At 37.6% G+C, this 25,217-nt stretch overlaps 1 protein-coding gene across 1 annotated transcript; it reads right to left on the bottom strand.

Moving 5' to 3' along the window:
- Positions 1-5,811: 5,811 nt before the first annotated feature.
- Positions 5,812-19,267, bottom strand: LOC136676107 (CD48 antigen-like). The gene is made up of 3 exons (XM_066652966.1): positions 19,213-19,267; positions 18,012-18,308; positions 5,812-6,176 (listed from the first exon to the last, which is right to left on the bottom strand). Exons 1-3 carry the CDS (start codon positions 19,265-19,267, stop codon positions 5,902-5,904), a joined length of 627 nt encoding a protein of 208 aa, XP_066509063.1. The 3' UTR covers positions 5,812-5,901.
- Positions 19,268-25,217: the final 5,950 nt, after the last annotated feature.

Here is a 25,217-nt window from a genome sequence, read left to right as displayed (position 1 = left end):
TATTTTCAAACCTCCACTAACTGCATATCAATAAACATTTAAATAACAGTAATATACAAGGTTTGGCTTCCTCTGGTCAAGCAGAATATTTTATTCTGTTGTGTGTTTTATTGTTTCATTTTGTGCTTCATGTGCACATCTGTTGAGCTTGAAATAATCTGATACACATCAGACTGAATACTGAATAAGTTGAAAGACTCCACATCTCCCTTTCTCCTATTTCATACAAGAGATTCCACTGGGGATTTATGTCTGGGAATTATGCAGGTTGCCAATAATGTAATTTACAATTGCACTGTGTATTGGCGGTGCTGATGATGAACAGAATAAATATGTGTAATCCTAAGACAACTTGAGCTCTTTTTTTGTGGCTGTATTAAACTTAAAGTCCAATGTACATCATGTACTGTGGTCCAGTTCTAGTGACAGTGTACTGAAAGCCTATGTTTACTTTAGTAACAGTAGTCACTCTGTTTGACCACATGTAGTTTGCTGATGTCATGGAGGCTTTCTCAGTTGGTGCAGAGAAAGTTGCACACATAGTTCTACTGACACTTTAGAAAGATAATAATACATCAGAGTTTTATACAAAAAGCCCCCTGAAATGTCACACATTGCTAAATTATTAGTGGAACAAAATTAAATAAACTCGGTGGCTGCACACCCACATTTTTTCCAAAGCAAACTAAAGCACTGCTCTAACACAGCTACATTAAGTGCTATGCAGGACATAGAATAAGTTTGAGCAGATTGACTGAATCGGTCACACACTGGGGCTCCAAAACAATGTAGTGTCCTAAAAAACACCCATCTGTTTATCTTTATTCATTCCCTATAGAGACGGTTCCCAGTCCTAGTGTGTGACCCCCTGCTCTGTATATCTTTGTGTTTTCCTGACATTACACACCTGGTCTAACTTGTTCATTAGTTAATATGTTTATATCTCAAACTGTTACTAATCAGTGAAAGGTTATTACAAATCACCAATTTCCTGAGTAATGATCAACAGTGTAACTGGAGTGATTCAAGTAGTAGCCAGTGAGAAAGCAAGGAGAATACAAATGACTTTCAAGGATTAATGCTTTTAAATTCTCATACGATTGGTCCAGCATCTGGTATAAAGTCTTCCAAAGGAATATAGGCTGTTACTGCAGCAAAAAAAAAAAAAGAAAAAAAAAAAAAGAAAAGAAAAAAGTTTATAAACACAGTTAATTTCAGAAGAAATGTTGATGCTCCTTCAGTGTTATTGTTGAGTGTCGGCAATTTTTGAGAAGAATGAAACCCCCAAGAAATACTTAAAAAATCTATGTAATAAATACAGCAAGTGTAATATGTTGCCTTCAATGTCAGGTAAGAGATTGTAAAAGTTGTTTAGAGTCTGACCAGCTTCACACTTATCTTATGAAGGAAGGATATGGTTTAACAGCGTATATTTAGCACCCAGGAGCAAGTCAGTTTGAAGCTTACTGTTTGAAAGTACAATCAGCCCTGGAGATTAAATTGGTAATTTTATAGATTTTAAAATCTTCAATAAGGACAATGGGGAGATCCCTTGTCTTAACTTGCTCTCTGTCTGATTAACTGTTTGTTTTATGTCCTTCTGTTTCTCCCTCCTCCTAACCCTAACACTGACCCTAACCTTAGCCCTAAACTCAGATTTAGTTTTAATAAGGCCAGCAAACTAATTAGCACACTGTCTCTGGAAATAGATTAGTCAGATGAACTCTAATTGTGAAACACTGCAATGTCTCTACACCTGTGGCTTTACCAGAAAATGACCTTTAGGTGGGCCTGGGTAAATATGGGTGGGCACAATATAAAAACAAATGCAAAACTTAGGGGGTGGTATTTTCTAATTCATTTTCTTTCTTCCAGGTTCTAATTCTTCCCTTCCCTTCCCTCTATGGAGAATGGACTCAACCAGGTAAGTAAAACTCAGCGTCTGGAGCTAGTACTCTTTTCCCTCTCATATGACCCCTCTGCAGGTGAGTATCAGTAGGTACAGGTAAGTATACACAATGGTTTCTATTGGTGATGTGTAAGAGGTACTGTCACCACATCCCAATATGTCCCCTAGTGCTTTAGCTTTGAAGCCGACTGTGGGTGTGTGTGGAACAGTCAGAAAGGAGTGTGTCTGTGCGAAAAGTATACATTTGCAGGCCGGAGGCAGCTCCGAGTGGCAGGTACAGCTACCCACTACCCCATTTTTCCACGCAGGAACTCGTGGGTCATGCTTTCACGTCCTCTCTTTTATAGTTGTGTACTTCCCCTCATCTACCAGGCCCTCTTTAGCCTGTTGTTATTTTCACCTAAAGCATTAGCATTAGCTTAGCACCATTATGTAGAACAGAAAGAACAGTTAACTCCATTAAAAGCAATATGCTGCTTAAATTAATAAAATGTCAACTTTATTTTTCAACTTTAAAATCGATCTTCATATTTTCATATGTTTTTAAGCAAAAATAAATATTTAAAGAACCACTGACAGTTTCATTGGCGAATGGAGGATCCCTTGGCACCGTTACTTTTCGTTATTCAGTATTGGTAATATGCAGTGTGCTTTAATAATATTGTTCACATTATCACAGTGTTCACTCTGGACCCCAGTGAATTTAGATTATTCACCAGAGTAAAAATATGAAGCATAAATAAACACTCCATGTGACTCGACTGTGCTTTAACAATCTTTTCTTAGGAAATTATTTATGGACGAGGAGCCATCTGATCTCCCTTGTGCTGCGGAATCATCAAAATGACAATTTTATTCAGGGAAGCTACAACCCTAACCACTAATTTAACACTGTGTGAGAAACAAGGACGTTTTTTTTTTTATATCTGGAAGTTCTTTTGAAACTTGTAGAAAAACAAAGACAGAGTAAGAGACAGATCAGAATATACATGAGGAAACTACATGTTTATACCACTCTCATGTGTAGTATGTTTTATCAACAAAATACTAAATATATTTTCTCCTGTTTCTGATTTGCTTACAAAGTGGAATTCTCAGAATAATCTCAGAATAATTCTGAAAAAATGTCAGTATAATTCAGAGAATAAAGTCAGTATTTTTAGAATTTTTTTGGGTTATTGTTTATTATAAAATGTAGACAGACAGACTCAGAGTCTGTGCTCCATGAGTGAGTTGTGAAAGAAGCAGTCAGTGAAGTGAACAGAATTATTTATTAAACGCATCCACAGACATGACGACTAACCCCCGTCAGTGCAGCCCCTGACTGTGATGCATAAGGCTTTATTTTATTGTACGAGTCCGAGCTGTAAAGTGATGGAGCCTCGTGGACCCTGTGAAACATGTCCTCTTTTGAATAAACCGGTTCTTGCACTGATTCATGGTTTAAATACTAATCACAATCTGGTTCTGATGTGGCAGAGGACTGAGTGTTTATTCCTGAAATCTATACCTTAGTATGACTTCAGCAACACGCTGCATTCCTCGGTTACACTGTAGTTGTGTCTGCCCCATTCTACGTGCAGCGAAATATTCCAAGATTATTCTCAGAATTATGACTTTATTCTCTGAATCTTTTTTTTTTTTGTCAATGCCTTGCCCCTAAAACTCTGTCAGAGACATTAGATGTACCTAAAGTATAATAATTAAATTAACAGATTAACTTCTTACTTTTAAGTTCTTTTTAGTCCACTATTGCCCCCTAGAGGTAGAGGTGTTCAGTGTGAGAATATATATCAGGGTTAGGACCAGACTGAGGGCACATGTCTACGTTTCTTGCTGCATTCTGCCACTGGCTGTTCACTGCATTTATGAAAATGAAGTAAATATTCTGAAGAGCACACAGCGATACCAGTCTTTGTCCACACCTGACTGGCTACATGAAGTGGGGTTGGGACATGCGTTTGCATACAATTCAAATATGTCAAACATATTGATTGAAGAATAAAAACAGATTTGGGCACATGGATTTGAGAACAATATTTGAAAACAACTTGTAAATAATGTAAATATTTGTACTTCAAAGAAGAGGTCTGTGTGCCTTTGTCTTAAAGTGATAGCATCATTTGTTTCTTGGTGGTCAACAAGGGGAAGAGCTCTGGTGTTCATACACAGTCCCAGTCTGACAAAAAACAAGGGTCTGTTTCTCTGCGTCGCTGGCTGGGCCAAGCTCATGGATGTATTTATTTGCAAGCCTGCAATTTAACAGGTGGTTCTAACAACAACAAAAACAACAACAGCATGCTTTTGATAAGACCTGGTCCAAAATATCTTGGTACAAATGTGATTTTAAGCAAAAAAAAAAACAATTCCAAAACAACACTGTCCAAAGCTGCATCTGCACTGAACACAATTAGCATAATACAGCGTTAAAGGAGTTAAACACTTGAGCGCAGCACTGAAAATAGAGTAAGTGTGTGAAGGTTTAGCTGTTTCTCTGTGGTGTGTGGTTTTCCTGCATCAACATCGCTGTTGGAATGTGGCTTTAAATAACAGAAGTATAGAATTGAATTTTAATTTATATTGCTGGTACAAACAAAGGGTTGTGCATTAAATTTGCAAGTAGCTAAATATTATGCACACACACACACACACACACACACACACACACACACATACACACACACACACAACTACCATTAACACACATGACATGAATTATACTGGCAACATATTATTGAAATGTACATGAATTAAAATAAGACAATATTATGTTACAGTAAAATATCTGACTTTGACATTTTGTGACAAGGCTCCACTAAACAATCAGGAAAACACAAAAAACAAGAAAGTGACACACAGTGAATACAAAACCAAGACGCTGAAACAGTAAGAAGAATGTAAATAAGAGGTAGCAGCAGTGTTTTCCAAATCGTTTCTGACTTGTATTCAGGCGAAAATAGAAAACTAGACGAACCATTTTAAAAGTTTTAATCTGTGAACAGGTTTTATTATGCACTGTGATGGACTGGTGCCCAGTCCAGGGGGTGTTCTGCCTTGTGTCCAGCTCCAGATTCACCACAGCCCTGAACTGGAAAAGCGGTTACAGAAGGAATGGATGTAAGGGAAAAAAGGTTCAGTTTTTAGTTGGTCCAAAGAGTAATATAGTTTATATTGAGAGATTAGATAATATAACTCTTATTAACTGTGTAACTGTATGAGTTTAAGATGATTTCCTGAGTCTTCCTCTGATGTGGACAGTGATGACTGCAGACACCATGAGGATCAGAGCAGTGGAAAACCACACAATCTTCAGTAAACACACAGATACACCAGCAGAGGGAGACACTGAGTCTGAAACACACAACACACACACACACACACACACTGTAATAAACAAAGCCACCAAAATCTTTACATCTGTGACCTTTTTTTATTCTTTGGGTGGTTGTTAATTACAATTTCTCATAATTTCCACTGGCTGATCAATATCAGACTCTTTATATTGACTGTGCAAGTCTTGCTCAATCCCTGACTGCTACAGAAATGATGGTACACTAATGGCTGCACATAGGCCTCATAAAGCCAATGCTGTTAAATAGAGAGCCATTTGAGAGCTAAAAGGGTAATCTATATTTGTGAGCTGAGCCAGATGATCTGATCTAGACAACTACTCCCCTATGCTCTTGATCTATGAACCTGAACCTAAGAAAAAAACGCCCCTCATTATTAAGTGAGCACAGAAACACAGAAGTAAAGAACAATATAAATATATGAAGAAACTGATTTATTTTATAATAAAATGTAAATAATTACATTGAAGAGTACATAAATGTAAAATATTAACACATAAGTAAATCAGATTCTCTCTACATGATATATAGAGAGGGTAATTCTAAGTGTCAGATTATGATACTGTTATAAAACATCAATTAACTATGTATGTATGCATAAACATTTTTTTTTGCATGTCAGATTTTATGTATTAATAAACCTCAATAAACACCTTCATTAGCACAGTCCTGTTTAAGTTTTTCCATCTCCAAAACATCCCTCTTCCAGCTGACTGGGTTGCTATGGTTACAGATGATAACGCTGTTGCTGACAAACAGTGAAAGAGAGACCAGTCCAACTGCTGTCTCTTTCCTCTCGTCACAGGTTTCCTCATCACAGCTGGAGTTGACGGAGAGGTGATGAGCTCTACAGGAGACAGTGATGTTACAGGTTTCCTTGTTTAGCTGGTAAATCAGGACTGGAGCCTCCACTGGGTCTGGGGTAAAACACACACAGACACATCACTGTAATGCAGACAGTCAGGGAACTTAAATCACTCAGCACTGACCACACAGATCATTAAGAGATACAGATCTGAACTGGTCAGTGTGCGTCAACACCACCAAGATCCAAATGAGAAGAGAAAACAATAAAAGCTTAAAGTGTGTTTACTTGTAATGTTAAAGCAATAAAACATATTGTGCATGTAGATAATATATTAACTTTTATTGATCAATTTTTTCTTTTAAAGGAGACTTCAATCCATTTTAGAAATCTTCTGCTTAATTAAATTTAAATGGTGGTAGAAACCAAACATCTGGGAAATGTAATGCCTCTAAACATTAACTCACACAAACCAAAATGATTACAAATATATTGGATATGTTACATGATAGTTTTGAAATGAGGTTTTAGTGTAAAATTAGTCGAATAAAGTCTAAGGATTCATAATTCTGAATGTAGTTTTTTGAGGTTTATCTGTATTATATATAAAAAGCACTTGTGCATGTTCATGGTTTCCTTTGATCTCTGGTTTGAATAACAAACATTAAATTAAGTCTGTTTATTTAAATCCTTGTGCAGTTTTATTACATTATTGTACTTGCATTTCAAAATTTATAAAAAATAAAATAAAAAAAGAAAAATCAGATACTAAACATTTTCCACTGCTTTGCTCTGTACTGAACAACACTTCTGGACGTGTGAGGATTCATTCAGATTCTCACAGATAGCTGTGCATGTCCAATATTTATACATGAGCAGTATTATTGTAGTATTGTTTCTGAAATCTGCAGTACTCTGATATTTCTTCATTAACTAATAGTAATGTTTAAATTTTAATGCCACTGATCTGACACGAGTGACCATACCTCCTCAGTTGGTAACAGTGACTCTTTTATAACTGGCCACTCTTAGACAAGCCACTCAAGCCGAGTATAGTTTGTTTCTAAATGCATAAGCTTGAGTTTTCTTGGTTCAGCGGATGTATAAATATATATTACAGAAGTACTGATACATTAGTACTTTACTAATAATGTCACATTCTGGGTAGGATTCTGACCCACCGCGAACCTGAACTGGATAAGCAGTTAGAGACTATGAATGATCAATGTTTTTGATCACACCTTTTTGGTCTTTTGAATGTGTAAACAACTGTGCAACTGTTTGAAACCATATTATTGAGGGGTGGCTTTACTACTGCATCTAGAACTATTAGTTTCTCTTGTAAAGAGGCACCCAGCTGCATTGGCATAACATACGCAATATACAAAATTATATCATTTTAAAAAGTGTGATTTTCTTTCATTTCTCTACATTGTCCCTAACCACCTACATAAAAACAGATTTTTCCAGGGCCAAAAAGTTGCTTAGCCTTGGCCTAGACCACTACTCACCTCACAAACAGTAATAGTTATAATAATTATATTAGAATTCTGCTCGCTGACTTACTGTTATTTTTGGTGAATGGTAGTTTTTAAGTGTTTTTACATAAAACTAGTTAATTCATGATGGAAGACATGAATATATATGTCATATATGTCATATGTTCCACAATGTCTTATGGAAAGGACATTATTAGCTTATTCCACCTGCATTTACAATATAAACTAACTTGGCCATAGAACATTAGCCAAAATTATTTTATTGACATTTTATAATTTTATCAGATTTACCAAGGGGTTGGGTTGCTTTAGCCTACTCATTACATAGCGGTGTTTAGAAAACAAACTCTTGTTTAATAGTGTGATTGGGTGTGATGTCGGCCCAGTATGCCAGATGGCCTGTCTGTCCCTGCCCCCCCTTCATCTCTACCCTTTCGATCCAACCTGGACTTTGTGTAAGGTTCACACCCAGCCACCAGAGGGCAGCGGCAGACGGCTAATCAGCCATAACACCCCGCACCTGGTAACAGGTTTATAAAGTCTCACTAGAAGCAGACTGAGTTGTTGGTTCTTTGGCACTACGTGTATGAGAGAGTCTAGCTGGTAATTTTGGTATCTGTCTGCTCATCTTTCCTCTGTTTTTTTTTTTTTTCCTCAGAAGGTTTAGAGGTCTCGTCCTCCCCTTCTTTTCTCTGTGTTATTAGAAGGCCGAGTGGTCTCCCTCCCTACAATTTTTAGTGTTTTTCAGTTGGGAGTTACTCACCAAACCTCAGTGTTTCTCGAGGTAGCCAGTCTCCCCTGGCGTCCTTTGTTTACCCCTTCCTGCTCAAACTTTTCCCAAAAATGGGTGGGTTTGTGCGGGGTATTGTTTTTCCACCCATTTTACGTTTTCCGCCCGTTAATTCTTTTTTGTTTATTTATTCATTCATTCATTCATTCTCTTCTGTTCCCCTCCTTTACTGCTTGTCACTTGGGTCCACTCCTCAATTATGCTGGTAGCTCACCCGTTCCAACCTCACCGGGGGCTACCATTACACTTTGGCTTTACAAACATTCTGAAGCTGCTCCGAACTGAGTTTGCCTCCCTGTTTTAGCCTTTGAGAGTGTGATGTGTGCTAGCAAATGATATTTTATAACACGTTTCTCACTCATGATTATCATTATTTTTATCCTCTTTGAATTATAATTTCTAAATTAAGGCAAAATGTTTGCTGTAATTCCTCTTTTTATACAAGATCTTTAATCTCTACAGGCCTAGTGTAAGCTGAAAGTGCATTCTTCCAGAATGTTCTAAACTCTGGTAGAGGCTCCTGTCTGGAGCTGAACTGAGTCACCAACCGACACAAACACATCACTGCACTCTGTAGAGGAAGAAAATACAATAAAAACATTAATTAATAATAACTCAGTTGCCCTAAGATTATACAGCATTTAAATGAATTTGGTGAAAATATATTTTAGATGTCTGTATCAATAATAATGATTAATTAGTTAATGTAATTCCATATTGTTTACATGTTAGTCCTGTTTAAAGTGTTTTACAGTAAATCTGTGTTTAGTCCACAGCTGTTTGTTCAGATTGAAACAGAGGACACTCAACTGTGGAAAATGTTGGCTTTAAAAAATATTTAAAACTTGTTTAGTCTTAGGTTTCTACTTAGGTTTACTGCATCGAGTTTAGTCAGGTCAGATGTTCTAAGTGAAAAGAACAAACTTTAATGTAGCCGTATCACTTTCAGTGCTCAGGTTCTTTTTATTGGTTGCATTAGAAATAGAAATTCAATAAACAAAACATTTGTCTAAATATTTGTACAGTCCCCATTTTATTAGAACTTGCTTCAAATACAATAAATTATACCATAAAATAGTGTGTATATTAATGTGCAGAGGTGTGTTCTGTGGAGAGAAAGTGTTCACTTTTTTCACTTAGTCTTCAACAAAACATCATTAACAACTACTCCATCTGACTGTGTGTTAACTGTAATTCAACATGTCTTTAATTTATTATTTAGTTTAACACATGATTTAGATTTAGCACAGTCTCTACACTCCAGTGTCACATACTGACAACAAGCACCGTCTATTTGGCCACCTGCCTCTGACATCATACATTCTAAACACTTAAAGGAATACAATGTAAGAATTGGCTTTGTCTCCTGAGCTCCCCCTACCTGCTGCTGAATGTAATTCACATTTACAGTACTTTCATGAAATCAAGTATCACACCCATCTCTCTCTCTCTCTCTCTCTCTCTCTCTCTCTCTCTCTCTCTCTCATAAATTCACAAAAACATGACCGGCTCTCGGTCATTGAACAAAAAATTTGAATTAAAAAATGGCTTTTTTCAACAGTGAATTCTGTGGTGGTCATCATTTGAAGTGAGGGGTTTATATATGTGTGTGTGCTTTTAAACATTCAACAATATCATGTATTATATTTATGTATGTATAATGATTATATAGAATCTCATAAAAAACATTGTGGCCTCAAAATACTATATAGTGGCCACGACTTGGTAAATAAACCCACCATGTCACCTTAAGGGCTCTGTATAATGTTTCTGTACTGTTCTGTGAAGCACTTGACATTGTGTATGAAAAGTGCTCTATGAATAAACTTGCCTTGTGTTGAAGTGATGATAATTCTTTGATGCTTGTAATTTTGATGAGACCTGGTTCAAACTCTCTTGGTTCAAATGTGTTTTAGGCCAAAAGCAGTTCTAATATAGTACTGCGCTGTCTGTGCCGTGCCTCACTGTGTCACAGGTAGTTTTTCTGTCTACCATTTTACCAAAGGCCCAAAACTGCACTGAACACACTTAGTACAACACAGTGTGAAGAGAGTTGACCACTGGAGCACAGCACTGAAAAGACTTTCAGCATGTGAATGTTTAGTTGGTGTTTCTCTGTGGTTTGTGGACTTCCTGCATCACCACCACCGCTGTTGTACTGTGGCTTTAAACAACAGTAGTTTAGATTTTCAAGTAAATTTATTTAAAAATTTCAAACAAAGCGTTTTGTAGTCATTCATTCACTTAATTAAATATTTACAGATGTTACACACACACACACAGCCACAAACAACAAACTTATACACACACACACACACACACATACACATCAAAATTATACACACACACAAGGTTATAGTGGCAACAACAATTGCAAACTACACACATTCAGATGAGAAAATGTTACAGTAAACTCTCAGTTTAAGATTTTGTGACAAGGCTTTTCTAACACAAGGATCTAAGAAAACAAGAAAATGACACAGTGAAGTACAGCTAAGAAGCTGTAACAGCAAGAAAAATTTAAATAAAGACACACAGCAGTGTTTTCAAATAATTTCTGACCTGTATTCAGTTCAATACAAAACAATAAAAGACAGGAAACACTTTGAAAGGTTTAATATTGGAACATATTATGTCCTCTTATGGACTAGCACCATGTCCAAACGTTCAGATTTCAGTTGGTCCAAAAATAAAAAAGTTGTTTTAAGCTGTGATTAAGCTGTAATTAACTGTGTAACTGTATGAGTTTAAGATGATTTCCTGAGTCTCTCCCTGATGTGGACAGTGATGACTGCAGACACCATGAGGATCAGAGCAGTGGAAAACAGCACAATCTTCAGTAAACACACAGATACACCAGCAGAGGGAAACACTGAGTCTGAAACACACAACACACACAAATTAAGTAAGTCACCCAACTGTCTACACCAAAGATTAAAATATATTTTTACTTCACTTACTATTAATTTAAATACTTATTTATTTCTCTATTTTCTATTATCTGCATGTCCTTGTCTTTCCAGTAGGGTCTCTCATGGTGAAAAGTTTTGGAGTGAAGATGCAGACAAACATGATCCAAGAAGCACCCCTATGAACAGCCTAAAAGGAAAAAAGTGTACCGTTACCTGGACCTACCTCCGGAGCCAGGCCTGGGTGTAGCGTCCGATGGTGAGCCCACGTAACCCGGCTGGTCTCAGCCAAAAAACGCAGTGTGGGAGGATCATGTGGGCTCACCACCAACAAGATCCAGAGTAGGGGTGTGGTGCAATGCCTATCAAGCACAGAGCGGAGTGAAGGGGCCCCTGGCATCGTGGAACTTGGCAGCGGAAACTGGTTCTTGGCATGTGGACGGTAACCTCACTGAGGGGGAAAGAGCCACAGCTGGTGTGTGTGGTTGAGAGATACCAGCTAGATATAGTTGGGCTCACTTTACTTCAATGCTCATGTTGGCAATGACTGGGAAACTTGGAGAGGAGTGATTGGGAGGGACGGCCTCCTGATCTGAACCTGAGAGATGTATTGTTATTTGACTTCTGTGCTAGTCATGGTTGGTCCGTAACAAACACCATGTTTGAACACAAGGTGGACCATAAGTGTACTTGGTACCAGAGCACTCTGATCAGGTCAATGATCGACTTTGTGGTTTTGCCTTCTGATCTCAGGCCATATGTTTTGGACACTCAGGTAAAGAGAGGGGCGTTTCATTGGGCGTTGGAAGGAGCACTTTGAGGAACCTTTAAACCAAACAGACATGCCTCCTGGACAGGAGGTAGTGCCAGAAGTGTCAGATTCCATTTCCTTGGCTGAAGTCACTGAGGTGGTTAAAAAGATTCACAGTTGCAAATCCCCGGGAGTGGATGAGATTCACCCAGAATTGCTGAAGGCCCTCGATACTGTGGGGTTGTCTCGGCTGACACGACTTTACAATCCAAACCGGGGTGGTGGTCACTATTCTTAAAAAAAATGGGACCAGAGAATGTGTGCCAATTATCGAGGCATCACACTTCTCAGCCTCCCTGGGAAAGTCTATGCCAAGGTGCTGGAAAGGAGAATCTGTCTCAAAGTCGAACCTAGGATTGTGGAGGAACAGTGCGGATTTTGTCCTGGCCGTGGAACTATGGAGCAACTCTCTTTACTTTATCACAGGTGACTGAGGGGGCATGAGAGTTTGCTACTCCACCCTACACATGCTTTGTGGATTTGGAGAAGGTGTATGACCATGTTCCCCAAGGGATTCTGTGCAGGTGCTCAAGGAGTATGCGGTGAAGCGGTGGTTGCCATGGTTATCTCCCAGAAACTGGTTGCATGCTCCCTTCAGGTCGGGGGTGAGAACCTACCCCAAGTGAAGGAGTTCAAGCATCTCAGGATCTTGTTCACGAGTGATTGTAAGAGGGATTGTGAGACTGACCATTGGTTAGGTGCAGCGTCTGCAGTAATGCAGTTGTGGTGAAGAGAGAGCTGAGCCATAAAGCAAAGCTCTCAATTTACCATCTGTCTACGTCCCCACTCTCACCTATGGTCATGAGCTCTGGGCAATGACAGAAAGAACAAGACTGCGGATACAAGTGGACGAAATGAGTTTTCTCTGACGGTTGCTGGGCGAACTCTCCGTGATCCTGTGAGAAGCTCAGTGATTCGGGAGGAGCTCGAAGTAGAGTCACTGCTCCCTCGTGTTGAGAGGAGCCAGCTGAGGTGGTTTGGACAAATAATAACGATGCCTCCTGGACGCCTCCCACTGGAGGTATACCAGTCACGTCCAACTGGAAGAAGGCCCCGGGGTAGACCCAGGACACACTAGAGGAATTATATCTCCTGGCAGGCCTGGGAACACATGGGGATCCCCCAAGAGGAGCTGGTGGAAATTGCAAGGGACAGACATGCCTGGGCTTCTTTACTCGCCCTGGGTCTCTTTGCTCACCCTGTTGTCACTATGACCCTGAAGTGGATTAAGATTGTTCTTTTTTAAATGGTTTTGAAGCATGAATCTTGTCATTAACTAAATATTTTGCTAAAGTCTATGAGCCCAAAGCTGTGTTTCTTTTTTCACTTCCATCGTTACATTTGGCAAATTTGAACGGTGTGTAAACAAAATGGTTTCAAATGGAAATGAAGATACCTGCTGATTGTTTCTTGATGGTGATGAAGACAACAATGACTATAAGAATGATTAAACCCACTGAAATCAAGGCAAACCTAAGTCAGTTTGTTCCTTTGCCAAATTTCTGATTATTGTCGGAGCCTAATGCTATAAAACAACAGTAAGTAATCTTACATAGAAATGAAAAATGGATTTTTATAACAGAATATACTTCAGCATGAGTTTACACCTTTTTCACCACAGAATCGTCTCATCTCCAAAACATCTTTCTTCCAGCTGACTGGGTTGCTATGGTTACAGATGATGGAACTTTCGTTGATAAACACTGAGAGGACATTGTTTCCACTTTGTGCCTCTGTCTTCTCTGGGCAGGTTTTGCTATAACACACAGAGCTAATGGAGAGGTCATCACTTCTGCAGGAGACTGTAATGTTACAAAGGTCACTCTTTGACTCATTTGGGAATGAACGAAGAACTGGAGCCTCCACTGGATCTGAGGTAGACACACACACACACAAACACACACACACACACACCAACAATAATTAATTCCTATCACGACCGTGGCACAGAGAAGTCTTAAAAATTCCTATGAAAGGTTTTAGTAAGGTTACAAACTGCAGTAGACTCAGTTTAAGTTGAGTTAGAGGTCTTTGTCACAAAGTATGCCTTCACACTCTAATGATGGAGTCAGTATTTTAGATAGAATCTGCATTAATTATCAGGAGATCTCAGGGGTGTGCTGCAATCAGGGGTGGACAAAGTACACAAACCATGTACTTGGGTTAAATCACTGTTGCTCAAGTTAAAATAGTACTCCAGTAAATTAAGTCCTTGTCCTAGATTTCCTCTTGAGTAAAAGTACAAATGTATTTTCCTTCAAATGTATGTAAATGTGCACTAACTGAAAGGTTATACATTTATATAGCATTAAACCACTCATCTCAATGTAAAGGTGTAGTGAAATTAAGGCGTCCTGAGCAGAGAAAGAAGACATACTGTGCTCTGTTTTGCTGTTCTCAAGGCCTTGTTTCTCTCTCTCGGGACGACTTATAGTCCATGTGCAAATTTGCCCTTCCCCCCACACGTTTATTTTGTTCTTCCCAATAAGGCGCCACCCAGAAAGCACTTGTACTTAAGAATCAAAATGAAAAGTATCATGATTTGTATGGCTCCAGGGTCCTATTATAATTTTTGTAATGACTCATTAATCGAGGGATAAAGCATAAAACACTGAAGGCAATCTTTGTCCATTACGTAGAAATTGTAGTTTTATGAACAAGCCGTTTTGTAACAAAGTACATCTCATAATGTAGTGGAGTAAAATGTATGATATTTGACTTTGAAATGTAGTTAAGATAAAATAAAAAATAAAAATACTTCAGTAATTTACAGACACACAAAAAAAAACTACATAAGTACAGTAACACATTACATTTACTTCATTACTCTCCACCACATCCCACCACCTTCCAGCCCATAAGGCCTCTAAAGCCCTACTGAGATTGAAAGAGCTTCTCAGGGGAAGGTTGTTCTGTAAATAAAATGATGCGTTATAGTTTATAAAGGGCGTGTTAGTTACTGAAACAAGCTGCAGCCGCTGTCCACCGCAGGTCCTCAGCACAGTGTCATGGGGCACATTGGCTAAAGTTTCATTGCTGGACACCTCTCAGTTCTCCTCCATTTCAGGGGACTCTAAACCCTGGCTAACCAGGCTAGCTTCATGCCAGAGATTAGTAATGAAAAAGTAATGAAGTACAATGTATACATCTTCAGTGTATTTTTATCTGTACTTTTTACTCACTAAATTTTACAAACATTACCACAGCAATGCCATTGTCAAACATTCTCAGGTTTAAAAACATCATTGGCCGAACAGAGCAGGCAGCAGGCAGCAGATAGCTATTTTTAGAAAAATTAAACACTATTGAATATATGTAAATGCTTACTCTGTGGCATATCCTCATGATCCACATCACACAAGTGCAAAATCACTACTGGAGGCAGCACTGCCTTCGAGGAAAAAGAAACGTAATCCAAATCCAAAAGGTGGGGATGAATGTGATTGGGCATTGGGTGGATATTTTCAAATACCTCTCTATAAACCTCTAAAGCTCTGCGTAGACCCCCATGATTGTCTGACTGCCAGAAATGTATTTTGAAGCATAAACGTATTTTCTGATAATATAATTATCTTTTTTGTTACTGTAAACTAAGCTCTGTTTCATAATTTACTGAAAGTGTTGCAGAAATGTCAGTATAATATTTATGTGAGTGGAGGATAATGTAACTGCCCCTAATGAAGCTCCAGAATGTTATAATGTCCTGCTGCCCTTGAGGCAGATCCTGAAGAAGTACTTTCCTGCACATTTGAGTTCTGTCTGCTGTCTCTGAAGTCGCTACAGAATGTTTTACAATAATGCTCTGCTTCCTCTGAGTCAGTTACGAACACAAAGTGCTGTTGCTGTTTCTGAGGAAGCAGAGCATTATTGTGAAATCTCAAGCTGTTTTCCTTTTGGTCAGAAGTTGGTTTACAGTTTTTATTAAAGTCCAGCTTTGATGTTTGTTGTATGTACATTTCTTGAAGTGTGATATTAGCCTGTTGCTTGTAATTAGGACACTGTCTCAGTTGGTGGCTCTTTTGATGGTTGAGTTATATAGGCATTGAAAGTATGTGTCATATGCACATTTTTCTCGGGTTACTTCACACGTCTAACAGTGAATTTCATCCCACACCTTCATCATTTCTCTCACACATTTGGTCTAAATACTTGGAGACAAATACGTTTAAGAAATGTCCTGCCCTTGATGCTATTTGATCTTTCACTTACTGTATCTCCTCAGTGGTGTGTGTTTTTACTGCAACTATTTTCAACATGCTGTGTTACTAATGATGGATTTCTTTATTAGATGCTTCATGCTTTAGAGGTTTTTTTTAGATCTACAGAGTTGACAGCAGCCAAATATTCCTAAACTATGCATTCACCCGAATCCTCACTTTTAAAGAAACTGATGAACTTTAATTAGAATTTTATTTGAAGCGTTATGTTCAGTGCAACATTGACTCTAACAGTGTCTTGAATGATCAGTAACGATTGTGTAGGTTATTTGGAGAATTGTGTTCATTTTTATGGTTAAATCATCCCTTTGAATGATGAAATTTGAAATACAAAATTGTAGCAGTCCGGATTCATTTTATGAACTTTTTCATGGTGTATTAACATCACTATATGTGTGATCTGGTAAAAGTCATGTAATACTATTTAATGTTCTTATGTATTATTAAGATTTGGGTTTTTTCTAAGTTTTTCTAGCAATCCTACTATAACGCTGTTGAATGTAAAGGCGGATGCACGTGAGAAGACTGACACAATGACTGACAAGGCCTGAGACAGAGGTGTACCTGTGATTTATCCATATTTTGCATTATGTTTTGTTTTAAAGCAGTGTATTAATGACTGAAATTCTAAATGTAGATTTAGACTTTTGTGTACATCAATGGTTAATGTATTTTTACAGTAATTTTTATTCTTGACAGTTTCTGGTCTGTACACAATCACTGCAGTATTCTGTACACTGATTTACAGCAGTTCGTGTAAAAATGCACTGAATGTATTTACTGTAAATACAAACATTTACAATAAATTATTGTATTATGCAATCACTCTATCATTCTGTCAATTTAAATTACAGTCGTGCTGCCGTAGAAAAAAACAAACAAACAAACAAACAAACAAAAAAAAAACAGTAAAAGGCTGGGATCTCTGTTGCCAGGTATTTACTGTAAAATGTACAATAGTTCTTCATTCATAAAACAAACATTAAATAAAGTCAGTTCCTTTAAATCTTTGTGCAATTTCATTACATTACACTTCTCCCAGTTCTCGTACTTGCATTTCCACAATAATAATAAAAAGAAAAAGAAAAAATCAGTGGATTTCCCCTTTCAATGATTCAAACATATGTGATAATAAACATGTTCTACTACCAGTACCAGAGATTCTCACAGACAGCTGTACAGTATTTACACATGAGCAGCAGCATTGTATTATCTTTATGAAGTCTCCAGTTCTCTGTGATTCTTTTATGAATAAATAATAATGTTGGAATTTTAGTTAATGACTGAAATGTGACCATTCCTCAGCAGCTGTTACTCGTTTTTAACTCGAGTTTAATTTCTTTCTAAACTCTTAAGCTTTGTAAGTCATATATTAATGAATAAAACACCAGACACACTATTTACTTTATATATTTAAAAATAGTAAAATATTATTTCACAAAAAACCTTTGTATACAGTTATTTGAGTTGTGTTGGTTCAGGAGATGTATAAATACAGTTCTGATACATTAGTCTTTTAATAATGCTGATTCGCTATGGATTTATAACACTTTTTGCTCACCTCTGATAATCCCTAATTTATGCTCTTTGAATCTGAATGTGTTAATTTGTACAATATTTCCTCTTTTTGTATGAGATCTTCAGTCTCCACAGGCCCAGTGTGTGCTGAAAGTGCAGTGCTTTAACAACAACAGTGTTCACTGATATTCTGTAACACTTACCCAACACTGAGAGGGTATACACTGCAACTACTGTGTCTTTGTAACCTGCTGCTATCGCTTCATAGAGTCCACTATCAGTCTTCTGTAAGTTCTTCAGTGTCAGGCTGTAGGTTTCATTATTGAACTCCCATCTGTCTTTGAGACGGGGAGAGGGTGTGATGTCTTTATATTTCTTTAAATATTCTAGAACATTTTCATTTTTATTAAACTTCCAGAGAAATGTTCTAAACTGTGGTAGAGGCTCCGGTGTGTGCAGCTGAACTGAGTCACCAACCGACACAAACACATCACTGGACTCTGTAGAGAAAGAAAATACCTTTAATTAATAATTACTCAGTTACTCTAATTTAATACAGCAGTAAAATTACTTTCATTTAAAAATGTATCTTAGATGTTTAGTACCAATAATAATGATTCATTAGTGAATGTAATTCCATATTAAATACATGTTAGTCCTGTTAAAGGTCTTCAAGTAGTAAACAATGTCTCTTTATTTAGTCTACAGCTGTTTGTTCAGATTGACACTCAGCAGGTGAAGTGAGAAACAACTGTGGAAAATTCTGGCTTTAAACATTACAGCACACAGTAATTAATTATTAGGCTTAGGTTTAAACCTAGGTTTACTTCAGTCAGGTCAGCGCTCTCTTCTTTAGGTTACAGCTGTACACCTTTGTTCCAGTGAAATATTTGCTGATGTTCTAATTTGAAAAGAATGGAAGTAAATATGGCCCTGTTTATCAGGTTCAGTGCTCGGGTTCTGTTTGTGTTTGACATTAAAAATAAAGAAAAAGAATAAAATAAAACATTTCTTTAAATATTTGTACAGTCCACATTTTATTAGAAATTGCTTCAAATAAAATTAAATATATACAAGTATAAATAAATCAAACCAAATCATATGTACATTAATGTGCAGAAGTGTGTTCTGTGTAGAGGAAGTGTTTATTTATTTTCACTTATTCATCAAGTAAACATCTTCACACACTACTCCATCTGACTGTGTGTTAACTGTAATTTAACATGTGTTTAATTTGTTATTGAGTTTAAAATATCATTTAGTTTAAGCCCAACCTCTACACAGCAGTGTCATGAAGTGTCAACAACGTCAGCACCGTCTGTAAAACTGACCCTCCTCAGAAATGATACATTACTCAGACACTAAACACTTCAGAGATTCATTTCAGAGATGTTCAGTTCTTACCTGTGTTGGAGCTCAGAGTGAACAGAGTGAAGATCAGCTGGAGCATCAGCGCCATGTTACAGTTTATGAGAAGCTTCCCTTTTAGAAGGAAAAAGGAAGCTCTGAATAATCCCTCCTCTGAATAATCCCTCCTTTGGTTCATTAAAAAAACTGTGAAAACACCCCAAGAGGCTTTCATTATTTCTTTCTAAATCATAAAGACAAAGATAAATACAATGTAATTAAAACAAAATAAATGTTTAATATATGCTCAATGTAATTAAAACAAAATAAATGCTCTTGAGGAACAGAGAGAATGATGCAGACTTTTCTCTTTGGGAGATTTATTCAAATAATTTTATTTATTTTTAAATAAATATTTAATTTTAAATGCAGTTTTCTCTGGTTTAACTTTAGTGGGTGGGACTAGGTTTGGTTTATGAGATGTCAGATCTGCCACAGAACCAGTAAGAGTGATATGATGACATCACTCACCTCCCTAAAGACACCCTGTCTTCCAGTCCATTAGGCCTCTAAAGCCCTGCTGGGGGTGAAAGAGCTTCTCAGGGGAAAGTTGTTATGTAACATGTCTCTACAGCGATGGAAATCATGAACCTAATTATAATATTGAACTGTGTTATAGTTTATAAAGGAAGTGTTAGTTACTGAAACAAGCTGCAGCCGCTGTCCACCGCAGGTCCTCAGCACAGTGTCATGGGGGAGATTGGCTAAAGTTTCATTGCTGGACACCTCTCAGTTCTCCTCCACTTCAGGGGGGTCCAAACCTTGGCTAACCAGGCTAGCTTCATGCTAATACTACTGCTGCTCTCCTGACGCTGTGTTTGCTTTAAGACCACAATGACACTGTCAAACATTCACAGATTTGAAATGCACTCAGCAGAGCAGGCAGCATTAACACTGATAGAATATAACATTGGTAAATACTTAGTCTGGCAGATCTTTAAGATCAGTATACATGTAAAACTGAGTGGACAGTTGCTAACTCACTTATTCATACAGTTATATTAACTTTGCTCATCACATCTGTGTTACAGTGTATTTTTTACTAGTCACAGTTCACAAATGAACTTAAGAATTTCTACACTTAAACAAAGAAATATAGACAAAAATATACAAAATCTTTGTGAAAATGCTTTTGTGGAACTCTTAGAACACACAGCGATGTACTTATTGTGCTTACTTTGTGTGTGAAAGTTTAGTTGGTGTTTCTCTGCGGTTTGTTCAGTTTCTATTTATCACTTTCCTGCTCTATGCCCTGACTTCCTCCTTCACCATCACGTCCCCACTGTGGCTTTAAAAAGCAGTAGTTTAGAATTTCAAGCAAATGTATAAAAAAAGAAGAATATATTACACTTTTCAAAACAATTAAACTTCACAATAAATAGACAGTAATAGACAGTAAATCATTCTGAGCTGGCAGTAGTTGTGTAATAACAAGCCCAAACAGGTGTAACTACTCACACAGAATCACAGCTCTCACACAAATATGAACGGAGAAGCCCATATTTAAATATTCAGGAGGTGATTTGCATTGATGATTAATAGGTAAATGTGGCCGTTACGGAAGCGGAACATGGGGCTGGTTCACCTGCGCACGTTTTGAAGAAGGTTGTGATTTATGAAGAGAAAACATGAATAAATTAATGATTTGGGGAAAGTAATTGCTATTTTTCTGCTGTTATTTCCTGTTTCTTCACAGCGTTGGAAACATTAAATAAACACAGAAACACAAGTCCAGGTAAATTAGACTATCACAGAGTAGTTAACTATGATTTAAATATGGTGAATGTTTATAGAAATAAGGTTAAATGTTGGTGTTGCTCGTGCCGAGTAATAGTGTTACTTTCATTAAACAGACTGCTTCTTTAATATGTATTTATTCACACACTCTCAGAGAAAAGGTACATTAGAGGTATGATATTGAGCAACAGAAACCCTCTCTTCATTCAAGAAATCATTGAAAACCCAGCTCTTCCGAGAGTATCTTTTGCACTGAATGTCTTTCTTTAATGCACTTATTACTTCCTGGCATATTGCACTTAATGTAAGGTATTTTGTATAATTTGTGCTGTAGTTCGAATGTTAGATCCTCTTTTGTAAGTCGCTTTGGATAAAAGCGTCTGCCAAATGCATAAATGTAAATGTAAATATTGTCACTAACAAACAGTGTAAATGTATCTTTAAAGTTACTAAAAGTACGTTACATTCTATTCTCCAGAAAGAGAGGTGAATATTTGTAAGATTTTATTACAGAACTGTGTAAGAGGAACATAAATCTTGGAGATGAAATGGGGTGTATACTATTGCTAGTATGAGTAATGTTTTTTTCTATACATATGAAAGTATACATATGAAAACTGTAGGAACCCTTGGTGCCCCAGGACTAATTGATGCATGTGGCCTCCAAACTCCCCAGATCTCAATCTATTGAGCACCTGAGACATGTGCTGGTGTGAATGGCGAAGGCTGGTGATTGTAATGTTATCGGTGTATAATATATATAACGCAAAACAGGATCATTTTAAATACTTGCGCTTATTTTAAAGCAGCTTTAAATACAAACGGCTTTACATCATTCAGACTAAATATGTCTGACTCTGCCAGGGGGTCAGGTCTTGGTCATTTTCAGTCCTTTAAGAACCTGTTCTGAATCTGTTGGGCTTTATACTCTTACATTTGTAAGAAAGTTGACTCACTGCTTGTAGAGCAGTTACTGAGCAGTGCCTGGAGGAGACTGTGAAATGAACATTCAGGAACAGCAAAGACAGTAAGACTTTTTAATATCCTTGATACAAATTTTATTAATTCAATGTTTTTTTTTTTTCTCTCAATTCCTCTGGATTGTGCAGTTTCTGTCTGCGATGTAAAAACAGATGTGGGTTTGTGGGTTTTCTGGGTGAAACTAGGAATATTGAAGTTAACCCATGCTCCTGCATTCTAGATCTGGCATAGGCCAGGAAACATAATATAGAAATAATAAAATAGTAAATTATTTATTGATCAAAAACAGCTCCTTTTAACAGTGACAAGTTTTTTTTTTTGTTTTTTTTTTAACCTGGTTCTCTGCAGTTTACTTGATATTTAGAACCGATTGCCAGCTCACAACAGTTTTCACTGAATATTAAGAAGGAGAGTGTCTGTGATGTCACAACACAAGCGTCACAACAAGGAGGGGCCAGGAAGAGGAGGGAACAAGGTGGGCCCAACTGACTGGGTTTATTTTACATTTGACATCACCATCTCATAACAACTAATGCTGCTACTCTGTGCCTTTAATATATAATATTCAAGAAAAACCCTCCAATTGCTTGTTAAATTTCCCTGCAACTACAGTACATCGGGATTTAGAAAGCCTCCACAGAAAGCCACAGTCATAGGAAACCTTTTGTACAAATTCAGTATAAAACTGTGAAGTCCGTTATCTATTATTTATTTCAAAGTTCTTTTGAAATACAACAAAATTACAAACATAAATTACAACAAACGAACTACAATTTTTACTGAGTTAATGAGTGAATGATTTAGACAAACTGTATTAAACTAATGAAATAAGGTTAGTTCTGAATATATAAATAGTAGTTTTAAGTATAGTATTCAATGCTCAGCCTCAAACACCATTCATTTGTCATCTTTGCACAGGGGCTCTGTGAAACATGGGGCCAGCGGTAGTTGCTGGTCAATGAGGGAACCATGAGTGGACTTAGAGAACGAAGTGAGTGACACTGTGAGTTTACGCCATGGAGCATCACCAGTTTGTTTTTTCACTGAGCTAATTTTATGTTATGGCTATGATTTAGGAACACACTCTGTAATTCGGGAGGATATGTCAGCCACAATGTCATAGGTCTGTATTTCATCATGCTTTTGTTAAAATAATGCTTTTAAAATTGGTATTTTTTAGATTTACACCCACCCCCCACCCCGCCCACCTCTTCTACTGCAAAATGAAAATGTTTCCGTTTGTCTCGCTCCAGCTCAGGGTAGCATCACTACTCATTCCCTGTGTTCTCAGCGTTTCTTCAGTCTGTAAAAGAAAAAGAAAACATCACCACTGATAGTAAATTCATTAATTTATTGTCTGTAATTGCTTATCCATTCACCAGGGGGCAGGGAGCCCTAGCCCTAGACACGGCACCCAGGGAGCAGATGGGGGTTAGGTGCCTTACTCAAAGGCACTTCAGTCAAACCAAAAAAACCACAACACTGTAAATGTGTGAACTGGAGAAATCAGTGCTGTCACCACTGCCCCTGTGTTAGTTTTTGTGGAGACATATGATGTTTTCATTTTTTTTCTCTCTTGCTGTCGTGGGAGGCGGTCGCATTTTTCTCCCTCTCCGCTCCTTATCTTTACTGCTTGGCTTCTCTGGTCTTGTCTTGCCTACCCTCAGAGACTCTCTTAGCACCGCTCTTCGAATTAAAATTAGGAATGGAATTGATCAACTGGTCTCTCAACGCTGTTGACACCATCTTCTCATGGAGGAGCTTGGGACGTCGGCTGGATATGCCATGGATGGATGGGGAGGTGGAGTGTGGTGTGTCTGGCTCCTCTTTTCATTGAGGACATTGAAGATGTATACCTATTTAGGTTCATGATCGTGGGCTCCAAGATTGAACATTTGGAAGACAAGTGCAAAAATGGAACTTTGAATCAGAGGGACTATTAGCTCAAAATTCAGCTCAGGTCTCTGATCTCAACAAACTGAACTTATCTGTTTTGGCTGCCCCAGCTACCAACAGCTTTGAGCTGCTGATAGTCAAACTCCCCCGAAGGAACAGTTGCTATGGAGATCTGCTGCACCCTCCCGTCTTGAACTGTTGCACTGCTGGGCTCAAGGACAAGTGATCGCTTCACCATTCTGCGGACATTTTTCACAGACTGAACCTTGCCCCCCCCAAACACGCCTCCTACTGCTTTTGTCCAAGTCACTTAAACTATCTGTGTGTATTGCTTGTGTGCTATAGGTGTTGTTTTTTTCAAAATCACACACTGTGTTGTTGTTTTTTTTTACTACCACTTCCCTGCTGTTTCTTCTAACTGGAAGATGGTGCGGGCACCTGCTGCCGTCGCATATTTTGCGCACACCTAACCTCTGTTTATGTGAGTGGACAGACGAAAAGTAATTTCGCTACAATGTTGTACTTGTATAACTTTGTATGTGACAAATAAATGGAATCTAATCTAATCTAATCTAATCTAATCTAAAATTGTGAAATACAATGTGCCCAATGTATCACTTTTTCATAGTAAAATTCAGAAAACCTGGAAGAATAAATATCCACTGTTACACATCACTTAACTTAACTTAAAAACTTAACTTAAAAAATCAAGATGAGGATCTGCATATTCAAACAAAATGACTCAGATGTAGAAAATGTGCTAAAATGAATAGTACAAGATCCATTACACTGATTTAATGCCAGTTGACATCTTTAGAGAATAGCGTTTAAAGTGTCTAGGTCAGTGAGTGTGGGGAAAGTCTGTTCTCTGGGTTGTTTACATTCAGACACTCCACTTTTAAGGTGGAATGGTATGTTTGAGGGAAAAAACAACATTGTTTGTACGTGGCTGAAATTAAACGTGTCTGTAAGTTTTAATTCACTACTTGAATTACCACAGAATCTCATCTGTTACTCGAGTTGTTTAGTTCTGTACCACTTTCGGTGTGTGATTACTTTCAGTTCCTTCTACAGCAAAAATAAGTATTACCCACCTATGGAGCAGGAATAGAGCAACATCCTCATTTTCGTTCATGCTTTTCAGCGTCTTTTCATTGTCTTTATTGTATTCCACTGTGCGCTTCTGTGAAATTAGGTGTGTGAAATAGGACAGAACCCGTTCCACTTTGGTGGAAAAGGGCTGTCCATGTCCTGGCTTGTTCACAATGTAAACAAAGTCAAACCTAGTTTTACTGAACTGTTATCAGCAGCAGGTCAAATCACCACGTCAATTTACTGTGACTGCTCTGGTGAAAATAGTGGTGATGTTCTAGCACTTGTTTCAAAAT

The sequence above is a fragment of the Hoplias malabaricus genome, chromosome X1 (genome assembly GCF_029633855.1).
Source record: "Hoplias malabaricus isolate fHopMal1 chromosome X1, fHopMal1.hap1, whole genome shotgun sequence".
Lineage (NCBI taxonomy): Eukaryota > Metazoa > Chordata > Actinopteri > Characiformes > Erythrinidae > Hoplias > Hoplias malabaricus.
Note: the sequence above shows the minus strand (reverse complement) of the source record. Positions and strands in the feature narration are given on the sequence as shown.

Bases quoted from the DNA above. Each gene is read 5' to 3' on its own strand.
- LOC136676107 (XM_066652966.1), bottom strand. From the start codon at position 19,267: ATGGCGCTGATGCTCCAGCTGATCTTCACTCTGTTCACTCTGAGCTCC. The intron at 18,309-19,212 runs GTAAGAACTGAA...CTTTCTCTACAG, and splicing joins CACTCTGAGCTCCAACACAG to AGTCCAGTGATGTGTTTGTG. The intron at 6,177-18,011 runs GTAAGTGTTACA...GTTTTACCCCAG, and splicing joins GTATACCCTCTCAGTGTTGG to ACCCAGTGGAGGCTCCAGTC.